This window comes from Cheilinus undulatus, linkage group 11 (genome assembly GCF_018320785.1).
Source record: "Cheilinus undulatus linkage group 11, ASM1832078v1, whole genome shotgun sequence".
NCBI classification, from domain to species: domain Eukaryota; kingdom Metazoa; phylum Chordata; class Actinopteri; order Labriformes; family Labridae; genus Cheilinus; species Cheilinus undulatus.
The window spans coordinates 20,418,393-20,433,072 of record NC_054875.1 but is presented as its reverse complement, the minus strand read 5'-3'; the positions used below and the strand labels follow the sequence as shown (position 1 = coordinate 20,433,072).

Below are 14,680 nucleotides of genomic sequence, written 5' to 3'. Positions count from 1 at the left end.
GTGCTGAGGGAGGGTGTTTGTATGTGTTTGCAAAGAAGCCAAAGTGATGCCATTTTCTGCCTGTCATCAGCTGGGGACTCTGTCAAAATTTAGAGCTCAATCTCCCTTATCTGCGACTCTCAATTTAATCATTAAGTCTCTTCTCTACAGGGAGGGCGAAAAATGCCTTTTTATTCAAAATACATTTCAAATTTAGGCAATTTGCCTTGTTTTGTGTTATTGTGCTGCTGGAGTAAGTATGCTTTTAGCTTTAAAAGAAACATCTCCTGTGAATCCCAGTCACTGATGGTGTCATTGTTTGGATTGGGTAATGAGCCCACAACCAGACTGTTGCTGTTTTTGTCTTTAAAGAGGGCAGGTAGGTTTAGTTTTCTCTTACTCAGATTGAGAGCTGAGATAGTATCTCAAATCTGGGGCAGTTTAATTGGAGAGCTGAATCATAATTCAGTCAAGAAGATTACAGAGTTTTACTCTCTAAATGCTTTGCCATTGTGACACAGAAGTAGTTATCCACAAACCCTCTAAACGCAGAGTCAAACTTAAAGACACAAAAAAGGCATTGTTGTCACGAACATTTCTTCTATCTTCCATTTGTGCCTGTCCTGTTAGTTGTTAATTTTGAACAGCTCACAAAGGTCACTTCCACTTTTGTCACACATCCTTAACCACAGGAAGCCCACATCACTCCACCTGTGCATCTCTGCTATTGATTTGTAAATAACATTGTAGAAATTCCTTTGGCGGGTGGCCAAGGTAACATATTCTCTGTACATGTGGCTATATTAATGAGGTGGGGTGTTACCATTTTCAAAATGCCACCGTCAACAGCGGCAACAGTAAATCAATTTCCAAACCCAAAGGTCAGCGATGTAGAGAAAGAGGGAGAAGGAGAGGAAGGCCAAGGGGGCCATTTGTTATTCCTCATTAGAATGGATCAGTCCTCCTCTCTCCCCTTTTTTTCTTCACTTTATCTCAGCATCTCTGCTGCTCTCTTTCTCTTTCCTGTGCTCTCTTTCAATCTTTTATCCTCCTGCTTTACCCCCCTCTCTCTCTGCCTCATTTTGGGACCCCTCCAAGGGATTTAAATGGCGCAGAGGAGGGCTGTCACTTCAAAATGTCACCCGGGTGAAACAAGGACCCACTCACTGTTGTAGTTTTCCACTCCACCGCCAGATCCCCTCTTAGTAACATACATAAGTGTATGTTTTTCAGATTGTTGTACCTTCAACCTCTAAAGTCAAGGCCCCGGCTTCTGAAGAGTCGTTATTGTTCTAGCTAAAATTCGGTGCACACCAGTGCAATCAGGAGTAGGATCATTACATGACCAGCATACAACAGACAGTCCATGATTTGCCTTTTTGCAGCTCAACTTGAAACAGGACTGATATCAGAGAAGAGTCAGAAAAATTAATGATAGCCATAAAGCAAATGAATGCCACCATTTGTCTCCAGCACTGAAGAGATTGTGAAAGAGCCACCACAGAGTCTCTAAGGGGTTTTAACAGGGCACTGGGTACAGAATAGAGTAGTGTGGCTGCAACCCATGCACTTACACTGATCTCTTTTATCCCTTTCATCCCCCTCGGCCCTTGCACTGTGCAACCCAAAAAGATCCATCTATCATCCATTCAAAGTCGCCATGGCACTCTTTCTCACTCTCTATCTCTCTCTTTGTTCCTTGCTCTCTTTCTATCATCCTTTTTCCTTGAACACACATATAAGCGCCCAGTCCTGTCCAAAAACCCGTGGACCTTTTTGTTCAACTTGGAATCTGATGCATTCACTCTTACCCAGGACCCCCTCTGGCGGTGACTGCAGCGCCAGGTCAGCTCCGTGTCTATCGAGTCATTGCGACTCAGAAAGAACCTCTATTTGAAGAACCTCAGCAGTGTCACTGAGTGATGTTAAGGGACAGTCCTTGTCTTTTCAAGTGCCTGTGCTGTAATGATTCCAGACGACAGACAGACTGGCGGCAGGACCCACTGGACTGCTTTGTCAGTGACATTAAAAGGTCCAGCTACACTCAATGGGAAAGATCAAGGGCAAGAACAATAGGTGCAGCCACACTTAAAGTGACACAACTATAAAAAGGGAGCAAAAAGAAGTGCCCAACCTTGTAAAGGTGAAAAGGTGGAAGGAGAGAAACTTTGCTCAAGGGTTGTTATTACAATCTCTACCAGGAATATGTATTTTTAAATGAATATCCAACATTTGCTTTTAAAAAGCAAATACCAGCTATTTCTTTTTGCTTTGCAATGAAACCTAATATGATTCTTGTAACAGTACAAAATAGCCTACATGCTCTGCTTATTTCCAGCTAATTCCTCAGTGGTTTGATTTCAACCACCGTTTGATAGTGTCTCAGTGCTATGTTAAGCAGAGGGGGGTTACATCTAGTCACTGTGGGCCTATTAAGACCACAGAAAATTAGCAGTGTTTCAATTATCAAGCCCCCTGAGGGGAGAGAAAGTGTGGCTGAATCCTGAATTAGATCAGACAGAATGAACACAGTTGGCATCATGGTAGTTAAAATGTCCGTATATAGCCCTAATTATCCTGCTTTAAGACATTTTAGTCCAGAATTAGCATATTAACACCTAGCATGTGATACTGTCAAGGCACTAATTGGGCCATTCATAAGTTTTGCTTTCAACAGAACTCTAGTATTTATTCCATGTGGTGAAAAATAAACAAAATATCCAGAGTAGTTTGAGTCCAGCGTCTCTCTGCAGCCACAGCGATAAGTCTACCACTGCTCCTCAGTGTCTAATTTTACTTTTTAAAAAAACCTCACAGACAGCTCAGCGGACGAGTCAAAAGTCATCTGAACTTAGTCTTATCAAACATCTACCTTTTACTGTCCCCTTATTTCCTTTTTTGGGTTAAGTTCATGTTATATCTTGCTATTGAGGCAGGTCTCTATCCAAACAAGAAGTCAGTAACCCCGTTTAAGACAGTAGAAAAATCCAAAATGACACAAGAATAGTTTTTAATGTAAAAAAGTGAAATTTTACAATATGATAAAAAAGGATGCCATCAATTTACGATCGAAATTCTGAGATTAATCGTGATTAAGATTTTACTCTTTTGACAGCCTTAGATTATTTGTATTTAGTTTGACCTATTATGACTTTATCTAATGCACTGAGTTGATACATAATAAATCTGACTATAATAGTAAAAACTTCAAACATAGTAAAGCACTCACACGATTTAATATCGTGATTAACAACGCAGCACATTTATTTTATAGGGTGGATAAGGAGGAGGTGCTGGCATGCAGATGTTTTTGGCCATTACATATCATCACAGCGGTACACTTGAGATGACACCAGTCTGTTATTAGACACTACAGTGTTCTTCATACTCTTTTACAGGTAGAGCTGACTATTTGGGGATCGATGTTGTGTTTATTTTCACCAAATCCCCATGCATAAAGACAGTTCCTCCAACATCCTCATGCCACTTGTTCTCTCTCTTTCAAAAGATTAATCAAAATAAAACAACAAACAAACAGGTCTCAGTTCTGGCACAGCGCTGTTTGCTCAGCTGAGCAGTTTGCATGCATTTTGTGTGCAGTTAGCATAGATTTCCCCTTTGCATGTGCTCTGTGGACCAGAGGCAATCTTTTTTGCCGTTTATAGAACTTAAAGCCATGCTAACAAATGTGCTACTCTTCAGTAGATCTGCCCCATGGTGTCTTGCCCAAACTGCAGCATATTTCATTAAATACATTTAAGTGCCAGAAAGGTTGATGTGAATGTGAGGTCAGTGACTGTAACCTGTTAACAGGATGTTTTTTATGCTCTGAAGATTTTACCCAGTTTTCCCAAGAGACGTTTCTTATACTTATATTGTACCTCCACTAATCAATACTTTTGTATTAACAAAGGATCAAATGGCTGTATGTAATGTGAAAGGGGTCAACACTGTGAAAGAAACACACACACAGAATCATAATCCACAGTACAGGCAGCATGTCCGACAGCGTGCAGAGCATAGAAAGAGCATGGAGACATCCAGGAACATGGAAGGTCCTGATTGGATGGAAACCTTAGACCTGACTGGGGTGTAGTTTTGCATCAGAGTCTTCAACTTAAGTCCCCTGCTGACTGTTTACCTTGTCTAAAGCTGTTTGGTGTTTGTTGTCAGGTTAGCACAGCAGTCTGTCTTGAAACGTGCTGTTTAATGTGTCTATCCACCTGTGTGTGTGTCTTAAGCAGGACAGAGTTCAGGCGAATAACGGCATGCTGACCATCAGCAGCTTGAATCTGGCTGACATCGGCATGTACCAGTGTGTGGCAGAAAACAAACATGGCCGAATCTTCACCAACGCTGAGCTTCGAGTCATAGGTAAGAGCAAACACACAAGACTTATCAACATATTCAGTTGAGTTTTTGTCTTTCACTCTCCGTGTTTGCTGCTACATGGTTTCATGATAGATAGATAGATACAGAGATGTTAAATGTTTAAAAGCAAAATATTAAATGATAACATCACCTTGATTGTGGTGATGTTAGTCAAGGTCCACATTGGACTCCCGAGACTCAAATACCTTTTAAAACACTTCTGACACAGGAAAAACAAGATTATTTTACTGAAAGATTTTCTCGTTATAATATTCAATATTTTGTATTTTCATGACATTTTCTGTTTGTTGTATAACTACCAAAGACAGCCTTTTAATAGACTCTTTTTTTCTAAAAGAACTCAACTTGCCCAGTCTATGTAGATTAAAACTGAATGCATAGAGAAGCTCAATTTGTCTTTTTTCTTGCTTCTGTGAAAATGAACTCGTGTCAGCAGTAAATTTGCCTTCAGTCTGCCCCAAAGACATCCTCAGTTCTGCTCTTATTATGAAGCCACCACATGGGATGCTGGTCAGCTCTTTGCTGAAAAAGTAGGGATGATGTGTTTGCTGTTGGATGAGCAGTTTCCACTTGATTAGTAAGAGATGACAACAACATTTTCTTTATTAATAAGATTAGAACATATTTCAGTTTGATTTCAGTTGATTATAATGGAATGGAAGTTTTTATTGCAGTGATCCTCATATGTAATTCTTCAGTAGCCATAATATAATCTGATAATTTTCAATTTATAGATTTAAGAATATATTTTTTAAAGATTTGTCAGTGAATTTTCCAACTTAACACCAGAGAAGTGCAAATAAAGTTTCTATTTCTCATGTATTTATCATACAGTTATTGAAAACCTGGGGGGATTTTCAACTGATCATGAAACAGACTGAAATAACACTGATGCTTCTTTATTGTCTACAAACAGAAACAAAACTGTGAACCCCAGAAGTGATTATGTGTGGTTAATTTTGATGAATCCAGCAGTGTAGCTGTCAGACAAGGAAATGTAAAGCATGCATTTTCCATGGCAGAGATTCACAGTGAGTGAATAATGGAACTATCAAAATTAAACAAGAGGATATTTTTGACCAAAAGGAAGAAAAAAAAAAAAAAAAACTTTTCTTACACATGTCAAATAGCGCAAAGGAAAAAAATGGGCTGTTCTGTCCACAGGGGGCGTCAGAATAAACCCAGAAGAAAAAGTTTTTTACTGAAGCTTTAAATGTACATAGAAATAACACGGGAAGTTGGACTCAGTATCAATTATGGACACACAGTGTGAAGAGCAACCTCCAGTTTCTACATACAATGGTTGCACCGCAGTCTGCCAACGAATGGTACTGTAGAGAAAATGACTCCTTCTCGAGTCAGTAGGAGCAGTTCCACTGCCTGCGCTCCACTCTGACACCAGCACATCCCTGAAGCGTCATCTTGCTCCACTTCATTGGAGATAAGCCACAGTTCTATTATCTGCGATGGCTGCTGCCAAACGCATGAATCAGATCAGAGCAGATTGGTCCAAACAGCCCAAAAACGTGCAAAGTATCTAGTCAACTTTAGAATTTAACTTAATGCACAGACTCCCGATCTGAAATCATCACTTTATCAACATTACATCTCCTCCTGCATCGAGAGCAAAAGGTCACCAGGAAGTCAGTGGAAAGAAAAAGTAACCTTTTACCTTTCTTAATGTACCCACGAATAAAATCAAGCAGTAAGCAATAAAATCACGGAATCATCTCAGAATGAATGACTACAGAAGAGTATTGGGGCCACTAAAAATAAAAAAATTTTGAGACAAAATTTTTTTTTTCACTTGTCAGAAAAAAGTCAGAATTCTGAGATTAAAGTCAGAATTCTGAGAAAAAAGTCAGAATTCTGAGATTAAAGTCAGAATTCTGAGATTAAAGTCAGCATACTGAGAAAAAAGTCAGAATTCTGAGAAAAAGTCAGAATTCTGAGATTAAAGTCAGAATTCTGAGGAATGAGTCAGAATTCTGACTTTATTCTTCAAATGAAAAAAAAGTCTCAAATTTTTTTTTCAGAATTCTGAGATTAAAGTCAAAAATTCTGACTTTTAACTCAGAATTCTGACTTCAATCTCAGAATTCTGACTTTTTTCTCAGAATTCTGACTTTAAACTCAGAATTCTGACTTTAATCTCAGAATTCTGACTTTTTTCTCACAAGTGAAAAAAAAAAATTCATCTCAAAATTTTTTTTTTTCATTGGCCCCAATACTCTTCCATAAATGACAAACCAGCCCAGAAAAAGGCAAAATAATCTGCAGTTGACATTCTATTCCTGTGTAAACTTGCAGTACTCCCATGATCCCTTCCCTCTGCTGTGTCATGATAGCACTGGACTGTCCAGGAGAAGTAAACTTTTTTACTTAGGTTTTCCCCCAACACAGTGACTGGCACATGAATTTGTACGTTATAGCACACAATGAGAAGTGCGCCACAGAAATTCAATTTTTAGATTGCTAGCATGAATCATCTATGAAAGATTTAAGCTGTGCAGAGGGCAGGAGAGCGTACTAGCAACTTGTGAGAAGTCCCAGAACGTCTGAAAATGTCCCGGTACACCAAGGGGGAAAGTATAGAAGTGTTTGTATTGCGTACTGATCCTCACTGTCCCAGTCAAAGCACTGTTTATACAGACTTTTAAACTAAACCTTTAAGTGGAGATTAAAAGTCTTAGAAAGTTGCCGTAATTAAAGTACTTAGTGGCATGTGTAAACCAGTGTATTGAGAGTCTGTCAAAGCCACTTCATCTTGTGACACAGCTGCTTTGTATAGTTTTGTTTAGAGGCGTATGTATAACTCGGAGTGGCAGCTCGACACAATGTAGTTGCATGAATGCCAGCAGGTTTTGATGACTGTACTGAAAGAGTGTGGGTCTGGAACAAATCAGTAAGAGTGCTGTGAAATAGCCTAAACGTCATAAACACTCAAGACTAAAACCACAGTATTATGACCATATTGACAAGAACTGCTGTATCCTGTGTGATTTACTAAATGTACATCTCATCTTAACAATACTTGACTCTACACTGTACATTACACATTTTGGGATTTCCTTAGCACTCCATCTGATGGAATGAACATTTACACTTTTTTATACTGACTGTCTTACTGACACAAAGTCCTAAACAAACATTCTTAATAAGTCCCAATATGTAAAGTAGAATTCAGTAAATTTACCTATTAATTCATGTTAGTCAGTAAATATTCAGAGATTTCAGACTAATGGATCTCTACTGTGATAAGTTTTCTCATCATAATAAGTTACAATTAAGTATGCATAAGTACTGTTTTGAATATCTGTACTTGAGTATTAGTTTTTTGGGGACTTATTATGGTACTTTTACTTCCCCACATTTGAAAGACAAATATCCAGCCTCTGACTTCACTACATTTCTGTACATGTTCTTGTTACTCACTACTTTTGTCAAAATCCAGTTAATTTTTCCTTTCTTTTCTTTTCCTTTCCGATCTGATAGACAATAAACAGCAATCTTCCACTTCTCTTATATGCCAATGATTTTCAGCAACATTGGCTTTTATGTATTTAGGTTTTTTTATGCAATTCAAAATGTGAAAAAGTGCAACAGTTTTGTCCCTTTTGACCAAAATGGCCCATTTCATATATTAGGCTTCCAAATGATCAAACATTCAGTTTTTCTTCTACTTTTTTAAACTTGTTTTTTCAAGCAACATCTCTTCTTATCATAAAAACTAAAAAAAAAAAAAAAAATCATAAGTTTGAAAAAATTTTAACCCCTTATTGGCCATGTTCTGTCATGGATATCTCTGGTGTTTTAGATGGGAAAAAGGGGCAAATATGACTTATTTTCAATATATTGCATGCAAAGTCATTTCTATGCCAATGATTTTCAGTAACATTGATTTTCATGCATTGTTAATTTTATGAAAATAATTTGGGGGGGGGGGGTTTAAACAAGATAAGACATTATTCTAACAATTCAATGTTTTTTCTCCATAAACCACAACAGGGAAAATGGCGCAATCTTGTGGAAAATAGTAAAAATTACAAATTTTCACAAAACATTTATTTATTGCATCCATGTGTTTGAATGTTTCCTCACTTTTTAAAGCCTGGCCATCAGCTATTTTTGTTTTTTTTTTTCCTCTTAATATTCCTTTTTTCATAGAAGAACTAGGGTTGGAAAATTATTATATTTTAAAGTTTGATTAATGTTGGATTTTCTGTAGTTAATTATGATTAATCTCCCCATTTTGAAATGCTATTTTAGTTCCATTTTGTATTGTGCATTTTGTTGGGTAAAGGGTAATTAATTTCCTGTTTGGACAGACCTTTTGTTTTGAAGAAAATAAACTTAGGTCGAGATCAAAGATTACATCACTTTACAACTTTACCAAAAAATAATTTATTATGGGTTAAAATGGCAATAAAGGACTAGTTAAATTGTAACATTTGATAACACAAAGTGTAGATGGCTTTTGACTGGCTTACTGGCTTAACCAAAGTGTGCTGAAATGAAGATTAAAGCAGATGAATATTCAAAATTAATTAAAAGTAGTTGCTCTAATTATGGACTTTGGTTAATCGTGATTAATACCTGAAAATGTTGTAAATTCAAAAGCTATCATTATCAATGTATTAAGGGAATCACATTGGATTATGGAACACATAATTCCTTTGTGCTTGTTAAAATAAGTGTACACGGTTGTGTAAGGCTGCCTTTTTCTCTGTTTTCGAAATCCCTCTTTCACCAAATCAAATGTTTTACAGTCACAAGTGTTTGCATAATTTGTTAGCTTTGTTATAAGAATTTTGTGAACTGTCAGCAAAGGTTTTGAAGAGTGTACCTCTCGAACCTAAGCCGTTGAAAAAGTGAGCAGGCACTTTTGAGCTCTTCTGACTGTTAAAAAAAGCCTTTACATCTATATTCACTCTAGATGATGTGATTAAATTCTTAGCTAACAGCTATATTTATTTGATCTACAGATGGAGGAACACATTTAATTGAAACATCAACTCTAGCTTCAACACAAGAGTTCATTTAAATCCAACCAATGTGTTATGTGGAGACAAGTATAGTAAGTGTAAATGGTGTTGATTGAGGACAAGCTGGCATTTCACACCAAGTGTTAAGAAGAAGTTGTAACATGTGAATCCATGTTTGTAATTGTGTATACTGTCGTGAACACTCATGCATGTGTTGGCAGGTGCTTGGCCATGTAACTGGCGCCAGGCTGTGTGTTCACTTTGAAGAGCTTTCTGCTGAGTCGGTGCGCATACAAAATAGCTCCAGACGACGGCGCCTTAGTAATTAAGGCCTAAAGGAGCAGCAACAAAGCCTCCCTCTCATTTTACATTCACTCATTTTGCTTCAGAGCCTCACAGCTTCATTCTTAATGCATAATGTCCTCCTAAGGAAAATTCAAGGAATTGGAAAACCCACCTTCCTTCAAATAAAATGTCTTCTTAAAGAAATGATGCACCGTGTCTGCTCTACTACAGTTTATGTTTCCATATGAAAGTGTGAGCATGTGTCTGTATGCAAACAAGTTAAAATGTTTGTAGACAGCGAAGTATGAGGGCTGACCTGCCTAATGGATGGACTGACCTACATGTTTTAAGGAGGCTCTTCTACTCTCATTTCCTCAGTGCTCAACACTGTTTATTCCTCTGTCTTTTCTGACTGTAAATGTTTTTCCTCTCTCACAATACTTACATTCCTCTTTTTTCCCTTTTTCTGTCAGCCATCGCCCCAGACTTCTCCCAGAACTTGCTGAAGGCCCAAACTCTGGCCCGACAGGGTGGTGATGTCCTGATCGAATGCAAGCCCAAGATGTCTCCTCGGGGTGTGATTTCATGGAGGAAGGGGAAGGAAGCATTGAGAGAGAGCCACAGGTAACAGCTTTCTTTGTGTGCAGCCATAAATGCGCTGTATGTGGGACCATTGTTTAGCTTCTGCGCTGTACTTTTAGAATAGCATTTCATTGACTTGTTATTTTATTTCCCCCTACTTGATATTCATGGTGACAAACTGCAAAGAACAGAACCACAGTGTGACACAATACAATTTAGATTGCATAACACGTCCTGCACTCCACCACTTTCCCCCTGCTATCTACATTTCTCCCCTGAACTCCATTGTACTCTGCTCTCCTGGCAGTGCTCAGAGCTGGTTTCTGCACTGTTTACTTGAGGTAATTGGCCGTTCGTAGACTGCGGCACTCAGATCGATGCGCTGATCCATCAGCTCATTAGCAGCATGTAAGGCCTGGAGGGTCATTAGAGCACAAGGCAGACGATGATCCAGGCTACCATCGAGACATAGAAGAAGCAGGTGAAATCCCCAAAAGGACAGATCAATGGCCGGCCGCTAAAGAACACACATTCTTATGTGATAGTGGTGGTGACACCCAAGAAACTAGCTGGACACCTTGTTTTATTAGAAATCAGGTTAAGTGTGGATCAATACAATACCTCTTTGTGCCGGAGAGGAGAAGAAAAAGGAGAAAACAACCAATGTTAATAAGGCAAGAGAAACCGATTCTCCCCCTAAAGACATAATACTACATACTAGTGGAGGTCAAGGCAGGATGTGGGGTGAGTTACTGATCAGGACTCATACTGTTTGGTCTCATGTGGCGGCGATCATAGAGATATGCAACAACTTAAAAGAAAAAAAAAAACTTTTCAAACAACATGGATGGAATAAGTGTGGCCATACATGAAGTGAAGCAGAAGCACAGCTAAGGAAATGATAAAGAGATCATCACTAAATATGTCTCTCTCTGGTTCTACTCAGGTTACGTGTTTTTAAGACAAACATTTCTGTGTTTATTCATTATTTCTTGCAGCTTCTCAATTTCCAAATACAATATCCTCATTTCCCTTTTTTTTCTAAATTTTCATATCTATTTATTTTAGGACCATTAACATTAATGCATTAATCACAATTAATTAAGGTCCATATTGGATGCAGCAAAAAATCCAAAAACAAAACAAGAACGGTTTAATGCAAAATAGTCAAATTGGAAACGGCAAAATGAATTATGATTGACAACTAAAATCGTGAGATTAATTGAGATTCAAAATGTGTATTTTGAAACAGCCCTGACTCATTGATTTATTTCTTGCAAAAGTGCGATAGATAACACAAATACCCAGTGTTTTTTCAGCATTAAAAATCAAGTTAATATATACATATTAGTGCTGTCAAGCGATTAAAATTTTTGATTAGATTAATCACAGGGTTGCTGTGGATTAATTTTGATTAATCATGATTAAATAACATTCATTTTTAATCTATATTAATCGCATTTCATTTTGCAAGCTTGGCGATGTGATATATATATATATATATATATATATATATATATATATATATATATATATAATGCTTCACAAATGTATTAGACCACCCTAACCCTAATCAAAGTAAGGTTTATGCCACGGCTGCCCTAAATTAACAGTATTGGTAATTACCAAAATCATTTTTAATGTTTCTGCAATGGTTAATACACCAATACGTAGAAGCTCTTTAACCCAAATGATATTTTAATGCTAAAATATAATTCTTATTGTTATCCATGAATTTTCAAATGTACTGATTTACAAAAAACTGAAAAAAATAATAAAGCACATTAATATTTCTTGATTAATATGTCAAATTAGAGTTATTTACTTGTGCTCCTGAACAGAGAAATGAGTTTTAGTGGTTGAATGTTATGCTTGATTAATTTCTGACTTCTCAGCGAAGCCCAGTGAGCCGGCTCAAATTTGGGTGAATTCAGTTTGAAATCCCTCATTCCTGTTCAAAATGGTAAAACATGGAGAGCTCACTGAAAGAGTCTGCATAAAAGCACTTCATGATGCTGGATGGTCTTTGAGACAAATACGACAGGGGGTCTAATAATTTTTTTAAGCACTGTATATATATATATATATATAATTCTTTTTTTTTTCAATAGAATGTTATACTGAGACATAGTTCAGAAATCCATATTCAGTGGAGTATCCCTGATTTTTCATAACTGCTTTAATGTTAACAGTGCAAGGCAAATTGATCAGACAGGTCCATCTCACAGAGCTTCAAGCTCATGGGCTTTTTCCTGGTCAGAGAATGTCTACATCAATCAGCATCATTTGAGGAAAAGGAGGCAGTATCTGTGGACATGGTTTAGTTGAAATGGCTGCAAATCTGTAAACAATGGCAACTAGTGAAGAGATCAGCATGAATGTAGCTTTAGGGGCAGTTTTTTCAAAAATGGGCACTTCATTATTAATGGAGAGTAAAGAACCACACTGACAGTGTTTCTTGGTGAAAAAGGTGAAAGAGATGGGGGGTGGGGGTGGGGTGGGGGGTTGTTCTCCTCCCAAATGGCTTTGACAGAATTTGATTTACCAGCTGTCTTCAGCCATAACGAAGAATTATATGTTGACATGGAAACAGCTGTCTGTCAGCTTGCATTATGTATTTTACTCCTTTGCTGCAGCGTACGCCCACTACATCACGTTTTGTTGTGCTAATTTACCCATAATGAATATGACAGACAGGAAGTTTGTCAAATCATCATCCTTTATGTAAAGGTTCCAGCCTTCCCAAACACCATGTACGGGGTATTACTGTCATTGATGTGAAATATACTCTGTGCCATAGATACACTATATAGACAAAAGTATTTGCCGCCTGACCATTTCACCAACAGGGACTGTAATGACACTGTATTCAAATGCATGTATTTTAATATAGAGTTCAATCAATTATTGAATCAATCTTTGTTTGTATAGCGCCAATTCATAACCAAAGTTATCGCAAGCCCCTTTACAAAGAGGGCAGGTCTAGACCATACTCTCTGCTTTGGACTGTTGTAATAGACCAGTGTTAATCATCAATATTATAATTAAGACCAGTTAATCCCCACACAACACTAGCAGTAGTTAGCCCCATTACAGTGGCAACAAATACTTCCCTATGCCGAGCAGACCAGACTCTTGTTGACAGCCCTGTGCAGAAGCTGAGGTTTTAGTTGACCCCCTTTTGCAGATATAACAGCCTCCACTCTTCTTGGAAGGCTTTCCACAAGTTTTTGGAGTGTTTTTGTGGGAATTTATGCCCATTTATTCTGTAGAGCACTTATGAGGTCAGGCACTGATGTTGGACGAGAAGGCCTACCTTGCGATCTCCCAAAGGTGCTCATTGGGGTTCAGGCCAGGGCTCTGTGTTAGGAAGTCAAGTTATCACTCCAAACTCATCAAACCAGGTCTTTATAGTCCTTGCTTTGTGCACTTAGGCACAGTCATGTTGGAATAGAAAAAAGCCTTCTCCAAACTGTTGCCACAAAGTTGGAAGCACAGCATTGTCCAAAATGACTTATGCTGAACCCTTAAGATTGCCATTCACTGTAGATAAGGGGCCTTGCCCAAACCCTTAAAAAACAGCCCGATGCTATTATCCCTCCTCCCATCAGACTTCACAGTTGGCACAATGCAGTCAGGTGGGTAACTTTCTCCTGGCATCTTTTAAACTCAGACTCGTCCACCTGACTGCCAAACAGAGAAGCATGATTCAGATTTACACCACTCTGTCCAACACTTGGCATTGTACTTTTTGATGTGAGACTTGCTTGCAGCTTATTTGCCATGGAAAACAATTTCATGAAGCTTCCACTGTACAGTTTTAGAGCTTAAAATAATCCAAGTTCATAACTCTTCAGCTATGGAATTAGCAGAGCATTGCAAACTTGTATGCACCATGGACCTTAGCAGTCATTGACCCTGCTCTGTGATTTTACCTGGTCTTCTGCTTTGTGACTGAGTTGCTGTTGTTCCTAAATGCTTCCACTTTCTAATATCACTTACAGTTGACTGTGGAATACCCTACAGGGATGAAATTTCACAAACAGACTTATTGCAAAGGAGGTATCCATCACAGTACCATGCTTGAAGTCACTCAGCTCTTCAAAATGACCCATTTTGTATCACAAATGTTTGCAAATGGGGGTAACTTTTATGTACCTTAGCCCCAACACTTTCATATGTCTGTGAGGTGAAGTTATGCCACTGCAAAACCTCAAGTCTCTCTACTTTGTCGGTTGCTTATCACCAAACTAGAGCCTCCTTAAGAAGAATGAGATGGCTTCCCCTCATGCAGAGAAGCAGATGTAATTAAACAATTTGGAGATCCCTTCATTTCTTCCTGAGCTGTGTATTTTCTCTGATTCAAGTCTGTAATGTCCTGCAAGAACAGGCAGTTATGGGAGTGAAGAACAGTAACTCACTGTTACAGTTCTAAGAAACTAAAAAGCCCTAATGTG

The 14,680-nt window shown here is 38.1% G+C and overlaps 1 protein-coding gene across 3 annotated transcripts in view; it reads left to right on the top strand.

Moving 5' to 3' along the window:
- Nucleotides 1-14,680, top strand: part of cntn3a.1 (contactin 3a, tandem duplicate 1) — a 156,994-nt gene that overhangs the window by 103,629 nt on the left and 38,685 nt on the right. For 2 of the 3 annotated variants that reach the window (XM_041799349.1, XM_041799350.1), the window contains exons 10-11: nt 4,221-4,353; nt 10,115-10,265. In XM_041799349.1, the coding sequence (XP_041655283.1) occupies nt 4,221-4,353; nt 10,115-10,265 (284 nt within the window). The remainder of the gene's footprint in view (nt 1-4,220; nt 4,354-10,114; nt 10,266-14,680) is intronic. The other variant, XM_041799351.1, reaches the window with a different exon arrangement.